Source organism: Oculina patagonica, chromosome 7 (genome assembly GCF_052425735.1).
Source record: "Oculina patagonica isolate OP01 chromosome 7, crgOcupat, whole genome shotgun sequence".
In the NCBI taxonomy this organism is placed as follows: domain Eukaryota; kingdom Metazoa; phylum Cnidaria; class Anthozoa; order Scleractinia; family Oculinidae; genus Oculina; species Oculina patagonica.
The window spans coordinates 26,414,252-26,431,042 of NC_135764.1; the positions used below are offsets into that span (position 1 = coordinate 26,414,252).

At 39.9% G+C, this 16,791-nt stretch overlaps 3 protein-coding genes across 3 annotated transcripts; 2 read left to right on the forward strand and 1 right to left on the reverse strand.

Annotated features, from left to right (window-relative positions):
• Nucleotides 1–4,885: 4,885 nt before the first annotated feature.
• On the forward strand, nt 4,886–7,831 carry LOC144659330 (uncharacterized). Its single transcript, XM_078519743.1, has one exon. The coding sequence runs from the start codon at nt 4,886–4,888 to the stop codon at nt 7,829–7,831; it is 2,946 nt and encodes a 981-aa protein (XP_078375869.1).
• Nucleotides 7,832–7,868: 37 nt separating this feature from the next.
• On the forward strand, nt 7,869–8,657 carry LOC144659331 (uncharacterized). The gene has a single exon (XM_078519745.1). It carries the CDS (start codon nt 7,869–7,871, stop codon nt 8,655–8,657), a length of 789 nt encoding a protein of 262 aa, XP_078375871.1.
• Nucleotides 8,658–9,589: 932 nt separating this feature from the next.
• Nucleotides 9,590–15,280, reverse strand: LOC144660503 (trypsin-2-like). Its single transcript, XM_078521159.1, has 4 exons — nt 15,124–15,280; nt 13,985–14,321; nt 10,571–10,791; nt 9,590–9,958 (listed from the first exon to the last, which is right to left on the reverse strand). Exons 1-4 carry the CDS (start codon nt 15,194–15,196, stop codon nt 9,636–9,638), a joined length of 954 nt encoding a protein of 317 aa, XP_078377285.1. The 5' UTR covers nt 15,197–15,280; the 3' UTR covers nt 9,590–9,635.
• Between the last annotated feature and the right edge of the window lie 1,511 nt (nt 15,281–16,791).

Below are 16,791 nucleotides of genomic sequence, written 5' to 3' on the forward strand. Positions count from 1 at the left end.
CTTGTATCCACTATGATCGGAGAAACTAATCATAAACTAAACAAATGGAAGTTGCTTATATATAAAAAGTAAACAATAGCTGAACAAAAAGAAAGACTTGTGAGTTAGCAGTGCATTTATTTTTTTCCAATCGCAACCTTTCACAAATTAGCTTTATTGTTATAGAAGAAAATGACAACTAATAAAGCAACCCATCCATTTGCGAGAAGCCCTCTGGTTCCGCATAGTCTCATGTAGGAGAGAGAATTTATATCGAAACACCTATTTGCGCCTATTTCGTCTCTTTCTTGTCAAAGGCTTTTGACATTTTGTTAATTAACCCCACCCTGCTTTTTTATGATAACCTTTACTTTTCTTGCCAATTCCAAAATAACTAGCACTCTTACACAAGTTGTTATCAATAGGCTTAATTCGTGTTATGCTCATTAATCAATTACGTATCCCTTCATGAGTTTGTTTGTAATTTAAAAACGATCTTTTCTCTGTCAATTTGTATATTTTTCCACATTGCTTCACACATTGCGTAATCTTAGTTGTTTATCGTTCCTAATTAGCACTGCTACTCAAATACTTTGTCTATTTTCCTGACAGTCGTGTTATTTAATTACATTGTTCAATTACGTAACCTTACTTGCACCTTCTGTTCAAATTTTTCAGGTATGGTTTAATTTCTATTCTTGGTTTCCAACCACGTGACAAGGCGGCCATGTTGGATGACAAAACAATAAAACGTGTTTTTTTGCGGAATTTGCATAATAAAATAGTTTAGTTCCCAACGGAGGAGAACGCTTTGTTCCTGTCATCCAACTTGGCTGCTGTGTCGTCAGCTGCAAACCAGCAATATGCATACGGCGGCTTCCATTTGCTTAGTTTAGATTTAGTTTTCAATTTTTATCATTGTAAACGGTCAATTGTAAACTGAGAACGGCTGAAACATTATTTAAAAGTAGCCTTGGATAAGTCAGAAGCGATCTTCTTCGTTACCCTTTGTAGTGTCGAGCGTGTGTGGATTGTCAAGGGAATGTCGGTAAAGCCAATCACATGTCAGCTTTTGTTTTCCGAAGATAGAAGCTTGTGATAATATATTTGAATGTGATGTGCAATGTGCTAGGGCTTTTGGCGGTTCTACACCCCTCTGTAAACTAATAGCAAAAAGTATGGATTGGGATTGAGTATATTTTTTTCCATATCTTAAACCGTTCGTAGACAATAGTCTATCTCTTTTTAACACATACAGAATTTCCGCGTCAAAATAAAGAGCAATCTTGATAACGAACCTGACTTCTTATGCAGAACAAAAAGTTGTAAAATAAGGGCAATGGTATTGTCGAGTTCAGTAGTCTGAAGGTTATTTTAGGGGTTAAGACGGTTTACACTGAAAAATCGAGCAAGAAAGGCAAAAATAGAGGTACCAAAAAAAAAAAACTCATATGGTATGGTCACATTTTAATACAGTAAAGAAGAACGTATCAAACTTTTAACTTTTAAGCTGACCCCGCGCGAGAGAAATAAATTTGAAATTCGAAGTTCTCCATATTTCAGCTTAAAATCAGTTATTAAGTATCTAGAGTGGTAATCTTGTAATACAAGATGTAAAGAAAGATGTAAGATATGATTGACCATGTCTGATCTCAAGATTGTCGCGTTTTCGCCAAGATTTGTATATTTTTCCCTAAAAATAACCCACCAAAAGGTGGGGGGGGGGGGGGGGGTGGGAAAGGGTGTGACGGGCTCCCCGGGACCATAAGTGACCATTTGGTGATTTTTAGTGACCTGACAATTATTCTTCATTGTGTAGCTACCATTGCGTGCACGTTGTGCGGACCTATATTACGTCACGAATTCGCATCACGTGACCAACCATGTGCGTTGTTCTCGCTTGGATTCGCCATGTTGTTTTTATTTCTTTACCTTGTTGAACATTTTGGACCTAACGAAACAGTCGGTAAGAGTCATATTATTTGCAAAATGTACCTACATGTACTTCGATTCGTTTCCTATGTTTACTAGTTCATATTTGTATTTGTAGAAAACCTGAACTATAGTTGGTATGCCTGAACTGAACCTGGATTGTTAGAGTGTAATCTTGAAACCTGGATCGTATCATGTATTAAAAGTTCTGAGTTTTTGACGTTAAATTTGACTTTGAATCACTACATAGCACTTGGGCTGTGTAACAGTTTTCGACTACTTCTCCTTGGAAATTATCGGAATTGGAAATTTGGTGGATTGTGTGGAATGCGAACGGCGAAACGATTTGTTGTGTTTACGGAATATGTCAGACGAACAACCTGAATCGCCACTGGAAGCGAATGGATTCTTCGATACCGCAGCTAATGGTACGAGCGACGAAATTGGAATGGAAGAAAGGAGAAGCACAAGGGATAGACAAGCTAGTGTTATGCAAGATAGGGAAGGCGTCTTAAACGAAAAGAAACTCGCTCTTCAAAAATCACGCGCCGCCCATATTGGAAATTTGACGAAGGTTTATGATGAAATTGTTCACCTTACCAAAAGCGATGCAAGTCGTGAAGATGTGTCGAAGGAATATGCGAGATTTGATGAATCTTGGCGTAAATTCGTGGACGCTCACGAAAGTTATCTGAAATTATTGGATCCTTTTATGGACACCCTTGTTTTGGAACAGACACAGAAGACATACGATGAACAGCTGCAACGAAAGCTCAATCTCGACTTCACCGTGCGATTATGGTACAAGGACAGAGAACCCGAACGAGGAGATAACTATAGTGAGTTTTCTCGCGGAACGCAAAGGAGCAGACGAAGTGGGGTTTCCACGTCGAGTTCAAGATTGTCTACAGTGTCTAGAAAAAAAGGAGAAATTGGCCCTGGCGCAATTGAATCTCCGACAGTTAGGGATGAGACAGCAGTTTGAACAGGAAATGCAAGAAATTCGAAGGAAGAAGGAGCTAATAGAAGCAGAAATGGAGACTGAAAGGGCGGCAGTCTCTCTTCAGATTTATGAAGAGGAAAGCATGGAACAATCACGCGAGAAATCCTTCCTGGGTTATTTAGAGCCTTCACAAAGGAGTAAAATTCCAGATAGCTCAAAGGTCAGTGTGAATGATCATTTAGACAATACAACCATAGTTACTTCAACCCTGTCGAATCAGAGAGCAGCCTTACCCCGTAGGACTGAACAGGTTGATTTAATTTGTCCTGGATCTGTGGAGCCAACTGATTCTATTCCGGCGTTGACTACCTTGGCTGGAAATGTGTCGACCGCGCCGGCACCCATTATACGAAACCCACATTGTACACCTCCCAACCTTGTGACAAGTAGGAGTTCCTTGCCAAAAATTGAACCCAGGCAGACATCAGTTGGACAACGTGTTAGTGAAACTTGGTCCTCTTCTTGGCAGATGCCTCGACCCTATGTGCCGCCAGTCGTGAAAGTAGAACCAGCAAATGAGCAGTTCGATAGTGGTCAAGAGATGGTAAAGGCTTTGAGACAGGTAGTTTCCTCACCTAAGGTTGAGTATCATCGGTTTGATGGTGATCCATTGAAGTACGTCACTTTTATGCACAATTTTGAAACCTATTTGGAAAGGGATAATCCGGATGAGTCCAGGAGATTACAACTTCTCATACAACACTGCACAGGGAAGGCAAAGGAAGCTATCGAAAGTTGTTCAAATCTGCGTAACGATGGTTACCGAGTAGCAAAACAAACCTTACGGGAGAACTTTGGAAAACCGCATGTGATTGCGGAGGCTCATGTTAAAAAGTTGTTGAATCTGCCTTGTATGAAGAGTGTGGATGGACCTTCGTTGTTGGAGCTCAGCAGACATTTGGACACCGCAGATCGAACTTTGAGCGGCATGGGTGCTGAATATGTGTCCGATCTTAATCACATGAACACTTATCGAGAGCTCGCAAAGAAGTTGCCAATGTTTCTAAGAGGGAGATGGACCGAGTGTGCTGGGAGGATTATTGCAGCCGACCGCAGACCTAAGTTTCAAGACTTTGTAGCATTTGTCAAGGAAAGAGCTAAATTGGTGGACAACGAGTTTGGCCGAGATATGGTTACTGGAACTTTGAAGGAGACACCTCCTAAAAAGAAACAAAATGAATCAAAGTGGAAACTTCCCAAGCCTGTCAGCATTTGCCACTGGAACTGGACCAACTCGCGATGGTCAAAACGAGAATGCTAGAGGATCGAAATTTGTGGATGCCCCCGCGCCTTTTCACTGTCAAGTTTGCACAAAGCAGCATGACGTTAGGAAGTGTGGTAAATTCAAAGGCCTCACCTATGAAGAGAAGTGGAAAATTGTGCAAAGTGGTGGACTGTGTAATAAGTGTCTAGTTAAGGGACATATTGCCAAGGAGTGCCCGAAAGTAAATTTCAAGTGTCAAAGGCCTGGTTGTGGAGGTAGTCACCATACGCTGATGCATCGCCCCGCTGCTGGAATTCGAAGAGACCTTAACAGTATGAACAGAAACACTGCTAGTCAAAACAGTAACTTTGCAACCGCTGCTATTGCAGAGAAACATTTGCAACCAAGTCAAGGGACTGCTAGGTCAGGTGACGTTACTGGGGCCGGTGATGGAAATGGAATTGCTGTGGCAGCTACTGGGGCTGGAGAAACAAGAGTGTGTCTGGGAATTATCCCTGTTAAGGTTCGAGGGAAGGGCAACGAGATTATTCAGACATATGCCCTTCTTGATAATGGATCAGAGGTGACATTGTGTCATGAACGATTAGCTAACAAACTTGAGCTGGAAGGAGAAAGGCTTAACTTTACGCTGACTGGAGTGACTGGTTCAACTCAGATGGAGAGTCGTGTGGTAGACTTGACTGTAATTAATGTCTATGGATGAGTCAGTTGTGGTGGAGTTACCGAGTGTAAAGACAGTCGCACAGATGCCTATCTCTCCAAGTTGTATTCCAAAGAAAGAAGATCTTGCTTGCTGTCCTCACCTACGAGGCATTGACATTCCCGAAGTTGGAAATAGAGAAGTTTTGTTGTTGATTGGTCTTAAAGAAAATCCTAGTCTCTTCCTCCCATTAGAGTTTAAAGCTGGTGCAATCGACGAGCCAATAGCTATCCGTTACAGCCTGGGGTGGACAGTGATAGGTCCGATGGGTGAACGCAAAGAAGATGAACATTGTTCGGTGAACTTTGTCCGAGTTACATCTGCGGATGACATGGATTTGGGCGGATGTTGTTTGCATGAGAATCCTTCGACTAAGGCAATTGACAAAACTGGGGTGAAATTCGAAACTGCAATGTGGTCAGAGAGTGTTGGCAATTTTGAGCACAGGGAACCCATCGAGAGGCTAGAGCAGCGAGCTGTTGTAAATCTCCCTCCGTTAAAGGAAGAAAAGGAAGAATTAATTGACTGTGACATTGACAATGATACCCTGCACCAGGAACTTGAACGGCTTTGGAAGACAGATTTTGGAGACTCTGTGATTGGGACAACAGTCTCACCATCAGTTGAAGACAAGTTAGCCTTGAACAAAATGGAGGAATCCCTACAAAGAGTTGGAGAGCATTTCCAAGTTGCATTGCCATGGCGACAAGGATGCCCAGAACTACCAAACAATAGACCTGTGGCGGAACAGAGGTTACAACTTCTAAAGAAGCGACTCCTTAAGGATGAAGATCTACTCCTGAAGTACCGTACCACAATGCAAGAGTACATAATGAAAGGTCATGCCCAGAAAGTTCCAACAGAAGAGCTGAATTTGAAAGAGAAACCAGTCTGGTACCTGCCACATCACCCTGTGACACACCCGTTGAAGCCAGGGAAGGTTAGAGTTGTATTTGACTGTGGTGCGAAATATCGTGGAACCTCCTTGAATCAGCAATTATTGCAAGGCCCTGATTTGACCAATCCGCTTGTTGGAGTGTTGATTAGATTTCGGCAAGAGCCAATAGCTATTGCAGCCGATATAGAAGCTATGTTCCACCAAGTCTTTGTTGACCCCGAAGATAACAATGCGTTGAGGTTTCTTTGGTGGCCTGATGGGGACCTGGAGAAAGAACCAGAAGAATACCGCATGGTGAAACACCTGTTTGGTGCAACCTCCTCGCCTAGTTGTGCCAACTTCTGCCTACAGAAGACAGCGTCGACATGCCTGGAAGAGTTTGACCCTGAAACAATTCAGACTGTGATGAGAAACATGTACGTTGACGACCTGATGAAATCTGTTTCTTCTCCTGAAACCGCAATAAAGTTGTCAACACAGTTACGAGAGCTACTGAAGAAAGGAGGGTTTAGGTTAACCAAGTGGCTTAGCAATGACAGAGATGTACTGGTTGAGATTCCTGAGTGTGAGAGAGCAAGTTCTGTAGTTAACCTAGACATAGAAGACTTGCCAACTGCATGTGCCCTTGGATTGAAGTGGAATATAGAAGCTGACAAGTTTGTCTGGGATGTGTCAACCAAAGTTCAGACTCTGGCCAAGGTAAAGCCAATGACGAGACGTGGTATCCTTTCACTTGTGAGTTCGTTGTTTGACCCGTTAGGATTCATTGCCCCTTATGTTATGAAAGGAAAACTTTTACTACAAGACCTCTGCCGGAGGAAGTTGAGCTGGGATACTGAGATAGAAGAACAAGACAAAGTTCAGTGGTCTCATTGGCTGGAGGATCTTTTGAAGTTGGAAGAAGTCCAAGTTGACCGATGCTTCAAACCAAAGCATTTTGGCGAAATTAAGAATGTTCAGCTGCACATTTTCTCAGATGGATCGCGTGTGGGGTACGGAGCAGTAGCCTATTTACGCCTTGTTGATGTCTTTGACCAAATCCATTGCAGCTTTGTTATGGGGAAAGCCCGATTGGCTCCCATTCACGAAATAACGATACCGAGATTAGAGTTAACTGCCGCGGTTATTTCTGTTAAGTTGAGTGGAATAATCAGAGAAGAGTTGGAAATTGAAGTGGATCGATTGAATTATTTGACTGACTCTACTACAGTGCTGAAATGCCTTAACAATGACTCTAAACGGTTCCACACCTTCGAGTCAAATCGCCTCACGGCCATTCGCAGTGGATCATCCTTTTCAGACTGGAGATATGTCAACCGAGACGACAATCCAGCAGATGATGCATCAAAAGGGTTAAGGCTTGATGACATGACAAGGAATAGTCGGTGGTTGAATGGCCCTGCATTCATCTGGAAAGAAGAAAACTGCTGGCCTTCAATGATTGAAGTACCTGAGCTAAAGGACAGTGATGCTGAAGTAAGAAAGGAAAGTCGAATTTATGCTACTAGTGTAGCACAAGATCCATTTGACAGCTTGATACATCACTACTCTTCCTGGTGGAAACTGAAGAGAGCATTCGCTTGGCTGTTACGCTACAAGCAGTTTATACGAAGCAAAGTTTGTAAGAAGAAAGATGCTACCCTTAATGATGGCTGTCCTTCTGGCAAACCAGAAGTAAGAATTGGAAACCTAACAGTCGTTGAGCTTCAGAAGGCTGAAGAAGAAGTAATTCGACGGGTGCAGAAGTCGGCATTCCCAAATGTGTATAAGGCACTCGTCAACATGTCGTCTGGTTCAAGTGAACGACAGATCAAGAGGGTCATAAAGAAAGAGGGATCCTCGATTTTCAAGTTGAATCCGAAGTTGAGAAATGGGTTGTTGTCAGTTGGTGGAAGACTGGAGTGTGCTCCAATAGATGAAGATTTGAAGCATCCATTTATCCTTCCCAGTCACCACCATGTCACAGAACTGATTATCCAGTATCATCACATTAAGGTTGGCCACCTCGGTCAAGAATCCGTTCTGACGTCCCTGAGGGAAAGGTTCTGGGTTGTGAAGGGACGTTCTGCAGTGCGTCGTAAAGAAGTGTCTTGATTGCCAGAGAAGGAAAGCGCCCACTGGAGAGCAGTTTATGGCCAAGTTGCCCGAAGACAGAATTACTCCACATGAACCTCCCTTCACATATGTTGGTGTGGACTATTTTGGACCTATAGAGGTGAAGCAAGGAAGAAGTCGAGTTAAACGTTGGGGTTGCCTATTCACATGCTTAACTGTCCGTGCTATACACTTGGAAGTTGCACATAGCCTGAATACAGATTCCATGATCAATGCACTGAGGAGATTCATTAACCTCCGAGGATACCCGAAAGAGATTCGCAGTGACTGTGGCACAAATTTTACCAAAGCAGATAAGGAGCTTAAGGATGCTGTTAACGAGTGGAATCAGCAAACAATCAGTGGGTTTTGTGCGCAAAGAGGTATCGAATGGATCTTTAACCCTCCTGCAGCAAGTCACATGGGGGGATCATGGGAGAGAATGATAAGGTCTGTACGCCAAATCCTGAAGGCTCTTTTGGAAGAACAGGTGGTATGCGATGAAGTGTTGTCGACTGTTCTAACAGAAGCGACTAACATTCTAAACAGTAGGCCGTTAACACGAAATAGTGATGACCCAATGGATGAAGAACCTCTTACACCAAATCATCTGTTGCAGCTGCGATCATGTGCCAGTTTGCCCCCTGGAATCTTTGAGAAGGAGGATTTGCATTGTAGACGACAGTGGAGACAAGCGCAGTACTTAGCAAGTGTATTCTGGAAACGGTGGAACGAAAGAAGTGGAATGAACCGAGAGAGAACCTTAAGGTTGGCGAACTCGTTCTTCTGGCAGATGAGAATTACCCAAGAGGTCAGTGGCCATTAGCCCGAGTTGTGGAAGTGTTTGAGAGTGAAGATGGATATGTGCGTTCTGCAAAGGTGCTAACAAGTTGCACTGTTGTGACTCGTGCAAAGCGTCGACGAGAAAGAGAAATCAAAGTGACGAGAACTGTTCTTACCCGACCAATCACCAAGTTGTGTCGCCTTGAAATGTCAAGTCCTTAAGCAATTTGTACTGTCAGGAACATTTCCTTCAAGTATGATGCATTTGACATGTATACTGGACATTGTAAAGTTGCGGTTAACATGGATCAAACTTTGTATACTCATCCTGTCAATCACGAGTGGACAACAACGAGTGGACACCACTTAATGACATTTAAAGTTGTGTTTTATTGACGAACAAAGAACTGTGTATTTACCTAAAATAAGGATGTTTAAGTTCGCAACGTTAGCTGATAAGTATGGTGTACATGAAACTATTTCTAGAATGTTCATTTAGGGGCCGGTGTAGCTACCATTGCGTGCACGTTGTGCGGACCTATATTACGTCACGAATTCGCATCACGTGACCAACCATGTGCGTTGTTCTCGCTTGGATTCGCCATGTTGTTTTTATTTCTTTACCTTGTTGAACATTTTGGACCTAACGAAACAGTCGGTAAGAGTCATATTATTTGCAAAATGTACCTACATGTACTTCGATTCGTTTCCTATGTTTACTAGTTCATATTTGTATTTGTAGAAAACCTGAACTATAGTTGGTATGCCTGAACTGAACCTGGATTGTTAGAGTGTAATCTTGAAACCTGGATCGTATCATGTATTAAAAGTTCTGAGTTTTTGACGTTAAATTTGACTTTGAATCACTACATAGCACTTGGGCTGTGTAACACATTGGGTATCGTTATTATAAAGAGGTGTGAAACTCAGATATTGCGTTCACATTCGAATATAATAACGCACACAAACGAAGGATTTGTTTTTCAATGCCTTTTATTTTCTCAGACAGGCGTTATACTGCTTAATATGTGCTCATTGTTTGATCGATCCACTGCCTTAAGAAACGGACCCTTGCGTAGACGCCATATTTCCCTGGAGAAGCACATCCGCTTCCCCACGATACAACACCCTCGAGAAAGAACTTTCCGTTTTTTTCACAAACTAAGGGACCCCCGGAATCCCCCTGGCATGAATCCTTGCCTCCCTCGTTGAGTCCAGCACAGACCATTGAGTCGTGGATTGATGAGCCATACGCGTTTCTGCAAGAGGACTGTGCGACAATTGGTACGTCAACCTGCATGAGTTTTTTTGCTAGAGAGCCACCAGAGGACAGCGTTCCAAATCCTGAAAATAGAATTGAAAAGGTTTTACTTTTGAGTTAGTTTTGGTAGTTTTCTGACCTAATTGAAACATCAAAAAATAGGAAACAGTCGATCCAAGATGGTAGTTGTTGGAAAAATTGTGTTGTAATTCCATTGTTACATGACTAATTACGTCTTCTTAGCAGCATCAAAGGAACAGTGTATTGTAAGGAAAAAACAAATGAACAAAAAAAATAAGGGAAACTAAAACTTCTCAAGTGGAAACTGACTCACAGGAGAAAATTAGTTCTTAGCTCTGCTCTACCCGTGTGTTTGGTAGTTCTCCTTTATTAAGGTGAAAGAACCTTCGTTACTTTTTTAATTGGAAAACATCCGTATGGGTTCAATATTCGTCGATAGTTTTACACGGAGTTAATATAAACTAGTTGAGTTCATTTACAGCAAGGCGCCTAAAAGTGTGACCACTTTTAATTTATTCACATTCTTTCGTGCAGATTTAATCCAATCAGAAGTCAACTGCAAGCTATCCACGGCTTTTGATTGGATTAAATCTGCACGAAAGAATGTGAATAGATTAAAAGTGGTCACACTTTTGGGAGCCTTGCTGTAAATTTTAAATGTGGTATGTTATTACCTGTAACCCAACACATCTTGCCGTCTTCAACATTTCCACTTGAACTTGGCATACAAGCCAAGTTAACATGTCTGTTAATTTGAGCAGGCTGACTTAGTTTCAATAGGGCTATATCGTGTGCCATGCCGTAAGGTTGTTTGTAGCTATAGTGAGAGATAATTCGCTCGATCTGGAAATCCTGTTCTGTTCCTTCTGTACCACTGCGATAATGAGCTCCAAGTCTGCAAAAATTAAAAAACAAATACTGGCTTAAACTTACCTCTTTCCTTATTTTGTCTTGCTTCTAATCATGTAGATACAATTTATTTTATATCCCTGAAGACACGCTCAAAGACGGACTTCCACATGTACTCATTTTTCCCGAGAACGATACGAGAATGGAACAGCCTGGCCAATGAAACAGTTAATGCACCAAACTTGACGGCCTTTAAGAAATGCCTGCCGTCTGACCAAGCGCTAAGCAAACGATGCTGACTTTGACTTTTTTTGTATCTATTTTTATTTATTTTTTTTTTTTTCCACTCTATATTAAGATCTTGTGAAGCTCAATTATGTTACAACAAGATAATTAATAACACTTATCACCACTGGAATTAACATTTGTGTGCCCTGTTATCATATTTAAATTAAATTACAGCTCTAAGAATTGAGTTAATCTAAGTTCTTAATCTACTGTTTAAATAAGGTAGCCATCTAGCCTGAAATTTACATTCTGTGTTATTTTTCAACGCTAAATATTTTTCAGTTTTGAATTTTTCCTTGACGATTTGATTGAACACATCAAAATTGGGTTTTACATCATGTTTCCTACTTGTCCAAATATGTATTTTAATAAGAGTAATAAAATAGTTAAGCAGATCTGTTCCCATATCCAATTTACCTAGTAACACATCTTGTAATGTGAGGTCCACCCGTTTGCCGGAAATCGAAAGCCAGAAGAATTTTAGCTCATTCCAGAGTATTCTTGAAAAATGGCATTCAAAAAATAGGTGACATATAGTTTCCGATTCAATTCCACAAAATGTACAAAGGTCGTTTGGGACGTATCCTATTTTAGCTAAGCGATGGTTAGCAAAAGTGATATCATTTAAAATCTTAAATTGGAAGCTCCTTACAAAGGTTTCGGACGAGATGGTTCTCACATTTAAAAATGCTTTAGAAACAGTTTCATCGTCCAGGCCGAATTTCTCTTTCCACTTAGAGAAGCCTCTTAAGACCTTGGCTTTCTCTAAAATGAGCAGATCATAAAATTGTTTACTTCTGCTTGTTAGAGGATCAAATAATTTTCCTTCACACTGAAATTCTAATGTCATCAATTCATTTACATTTATCTCTCGAAATTTGAGATCGAGAGGAATAGCCTGACGAATTCCAGTCCAAACTAAAAAATTGGTGTGTTTCAAACCATTTCGTTTTGCACTATTATAAGATTCTAAATTATTCATATTTAATAGCATGTGCTGGCAAATTAAAATTCCAGCTTTTACGTAATGTGGATAGTATATTGTTTTATGGTCTATCTTAATGTTCTTATTGTTATCTATTTATTCATGGCATTTAAGCCTTTCTTTAATTTGAATAGTATTTATTTATTTTGTTAAGTAGTTATTTATTTTAATACTCACGAGAATCTTCACTATGTGAGAGATTAAGCATGACGTTATACGGCAAACGGCAAACGCGAGCTTGCCTTTCATTTTGTTGCCTTTTTCTCGAATTCCAAAATTAATCCTTCATAAAAAAGGGAAAAAATCCACATCCACGGCAAACACAAAACTATTCATTTCTGCGTACGAACGCCAAACGGCAGATGCCAGAAGTTGGATTTTTGCCGTTCGCGGGAAAAATAAACGTCATGCTTAATCCCTCTATTGAAGGAGGTGAGTTACGTGAAAGAAGAAGAAGACACTGAGATTAAGGGGCTATGTCACGCAATTTTAGGCAATTTCGGCGCTGACCAACTGATCATAGAATAAACTGAAATACCACAATATCGGCTTAAAACTGTAGAAGAACTCAAAAGAAACACAGAATGGCCAAAAAGCGGCATGGATGGAAAACTTCCAGAAGATTAAAACCGACTGCATTCGGGTAAACTTGAAAAACGTCGGCCCGACTTTTATTAAGTTTATCTCAATTTGTATGAAAGTGTCATTTACAATGCTCGAAAATCATCCTTGTTTGTTATGTGGCCGTGATTTTGCCAATTAAAGATTTTTGCTCTGCCAATTTGAAGTTTAGAGCTCTTGATTGACAAAAATAAATAGAATTACTTTAAATACCATGACAGGTAACCCTTTTGTGCAGATAAATTAATACAGTGGGCTTCCGATTAACTGGAACCCTCGATAACCCGAACCTCCCGCTAACTCGAACCAATTTTCGTTTCCCTTCAGGTCATTTTCTATATAACTTTAAACTCAATAACTCGAACCAAGTTTGTCAATACGTGACAAGTCAAAACCAACAGTGTACTGTAGTCCAAAACATTGAATTTATTTTGAAGCAGCCGTGTATTAATTCTTTGTCTTTTTAGCATTACACAAAACGTGTACAGTCTACTTTTGGTTTAGGTTGATACCGATTCTTTCAAATCCAATGCTAGAAAACTTTCTAGGATAATTGATAGTAATTAATAGATTAGTTGAGAAGCGTCAGGGATGAAGCGTCATTATGACTACACTGTATTTCTCGAAAAAGTAAATCACATGAACTCGGTAGCCGAGTAGCCCAACATTGTTCTCTTTAAAACCTGCAAAGTTCCCAGTACCTGTACTTCTCCTGCTGCGTTCTCCTGCTAACGTTCTGATTTATACAGTTATCTCGGGAGAAATGTATTGTTCCATTTTTACTCGTCTTCTCTACAATTAAATTTGGTTAAAATGTACATTGTATCAATCAAATACAGTGAACACCTTTTTTACATATTTCCGGTCATTTGTTCTCAACTCTCGATAACTTGAACTCCCGATAACTCGAACCATTTTCAATTTCCCTTGAAGGTTCGAGTTATCGGGAGTCGACTGTGCAGTTAAACAATAAGCTTTGCAAACGTGTTTAGTTAACTCCCGCCCTTGATGTTTAATGATCGACTGTTTTGCGCATTTATTCGGCCTCATTTTCACGAGTCAAATTGTCTCATTTAGTTCGGCATGCAGGAAAAAATATATGCTGGTGTCAAAACTCTTGATAGACGAGGGTAACAATAAACTGATCATTAGAAGGATAACATCCGCGACGATTTCTTGAGAAAGATCGTTAATGAACATAGATAAATATGAAGGCCGGAGGAAACTTGTAATGCCAAGAAAAATGTGATATTAAACGGGTCAAAATCAATTACCATAAGTCAAAGAATGAGTATATTTATATTTTAATTCTACTTTGGTTGCCTTTCTTGTTTTCAGATCTCACCTTACTCGAATGTCTGACGGCGATTTTCCCGGGACGCAGTGAGCTGCAGTGACAACCCATTGTGGATGAACCAAAGTTCCTCCGCAAAATACAAAACCAGAGGTTGACCTGACTTGAGCCTGCCACGGCCATGCTCCTTTAGGGGCCTCGGTACCACCCACAATTCGTGTACTAGGTTTGTAACCACATTGTGCTGATCCTCCTCCATCACCACCCCCTCCGGGACAAAGGTTACAGCTCTTCTGACAGTTCGTTTTCATGTACGATTCAAATTGACCTGTACAGTATCCCTTTTTAGCCCAGTACGGGCAATTTCGGGGATCTTTGTCCGCACAACCTGAAAATATTTTAAAAAGGAGAAAAAAAGGAAGAGGCGAATGACAAAGAGGAACGGTAGCAGTGGTGGAGAAAATCGATAACTAATTAATAATATTGCAAATTAGATATTAGAATATGTATTACCGAGAAATTAAAGCAGCAAGCAAGTACGCGAAGTTACAAAGTTCGTAACATTAACAAGTAAGCCCATTTTAACGCCGACTCGAAGGCTTTGAAAGACTCGTCAGAAATAGACCAAGATTCTCAACCTCCACCGAAAATTAATCTCCCCCCCCTCCCTAGAAAGTATTTAGAGTAAAAATAATGATAATAATTTGGTAAAACCCGTTTATTGCTCAGTGTTAGAGATAACAGTGATGCTTAGTTAAAAGGTTGAAGAGATTGAGTTCGACTGGATTTTATCTGTTTTCACTATTAGTTCCTTTACGGAAAGGATAATCAGATGCTTAGAGCTTTAAAACTTTCCACCGAATTCCCCATATGAAATTTAGGGTAACTCATTTTCGTTTTTGACGGAAATGACGGAAAAGCAAAGTTCTCCCAAATTGTAACGATCTCGGAACGCATTTAAACGTTGACCATGAAGTAGTTTATCACAAATTTAAGGTCACCAGAAACGCCTTACAGACATTGTATAAAGTCAACACGAAGCTATCCCAAATTGAAAACGAATCTGAAAAGAGAGAATTCGATCCGTTATAAACGGGGTGCATTAAAGCAATACTTAAAATTGTTCGTTAAGATTAAGTATCTAAGTATTTGGTTTGCATGGTTAACTATTTCCTTAAATAACGAATTACCGTGTGCAAAACTTGCCAAGACTGCAATGCCCAAAACACAGAGAACCACTGAAGACTTCATGATTAACTGCATACAGAAACAATGTGCGAATATGTCCTTGTTTTATCCTCCTTATATCCTAAACATCGTTGTTGAAAGACAACGCCTGAACTAGCAGAAGGAAGAATCAGTGAAAAGAAGCTTAAATCGTCATGAAAGTTCATTCGAGAGGACGATTTGAGAGGATGACATTTTGATTCCTGATTAAATAGTATAAACAAATACTCAAATGTGGTCAAATATAAGTGATTTTCGCCTTTTTGTGTTAGAATTAGAGAGAAAACACGAGAGCAGTGCATCTGGATTATCTGGGTAAATGGATTTTGCAATTTATGATCAAGGCTTTTATAGTCAACAAAGGTGTATGCAGAATATGATTTGAAAGGATGATGTTTTGAATTCTGATTAAATAATATCTACATTTTTATATATATGATCAAATATAGGGGATTTTCTTTTGTTGTGTGGTGATAAGAGAACAAGACATGAAAGGAGAACATTTGGATTATCTGGGTTAATTGATTTTGCAATTTATGACAAAGGATTAGTTTTTTCTTGGAATCTTTTTAAGAGTACCGAACAACACTGATATAATCATAGTTTCGATTTGTTGTCTGTTTGACAAGCATAATGTTGGTGGAGTTAAATTGTATTAAGTAATCTATTTTTAATAAAGGGTAGTTCTTAGAGACCATCTATCTTCGCGTCTTAGTATTAAAAAGCAACAAACATCATTGTTTTGAAAGGCTTAAAGCTTTTGTCTTCTTTCCGAGTTGGCTATGTTTGTTCATCTTTTTTTTTGTTTCCCGCCAGCCTAAAACATAACATTTGGAAACTGGCTAAATAGCAGCCAGCCTTATTTGCTGTTTTGGTATACACTCAATTCGATTTTAAAATATTAATAATGGTTTTTGTTTTTGCTTTTATGATAACAATACGACAGGTAGACGCACAATGCACCAGCTGAACAATTCAGAATACCTTAGGGGAATGGAAAATCCTTACTATAGACGATATACCTAGACTTAAATGAAGAGAGAACGTTTTTTTTCGAAATTTAACACACTCAATTCTGCGCTTTTCCGATATTTTAATTTTGTATTGTTAAAAGAAGCTTCTACAGCGCCTTCAAAGTTTATCTCAGAATATGGGTTGAAAGGATTGAAGGCTCATCTGGTTAAACAATCTCAATGTGATTTCATATGCGATTAAATATAAGCGATTTTCTTTTGTAATCTGGAGGAGTTCAGAACACCTGGGTAATCTGAGTAAATTGTTTATACATTCAATTTTGAGGGTTTTTAATTTTTTTTTTAAACATATCTTTTCACAATCACTCCACCCCCTTCCATGCTCTTTGGGAAGCCCATAGCGCGCCCGTGCGTGTTGTTTTCCTTCGGACACGCTTTATGATGATTTCCGCCGATCATTCCAGCAATACAGGCAAAAATAAAGTTAACACAGAGATCTCATAGAATGGTAGCAGTTTGTCTCATCCACAGTTCACATATATGAATTTTTTTAAATACTTTAAGTTATTCTACGTCTTTCACGAGAAAACATGAACTCACAATTGACCTCTCTCCCAATGGGATTCAATAGCTCAGTTGGTAGAGCATTGCACCGGT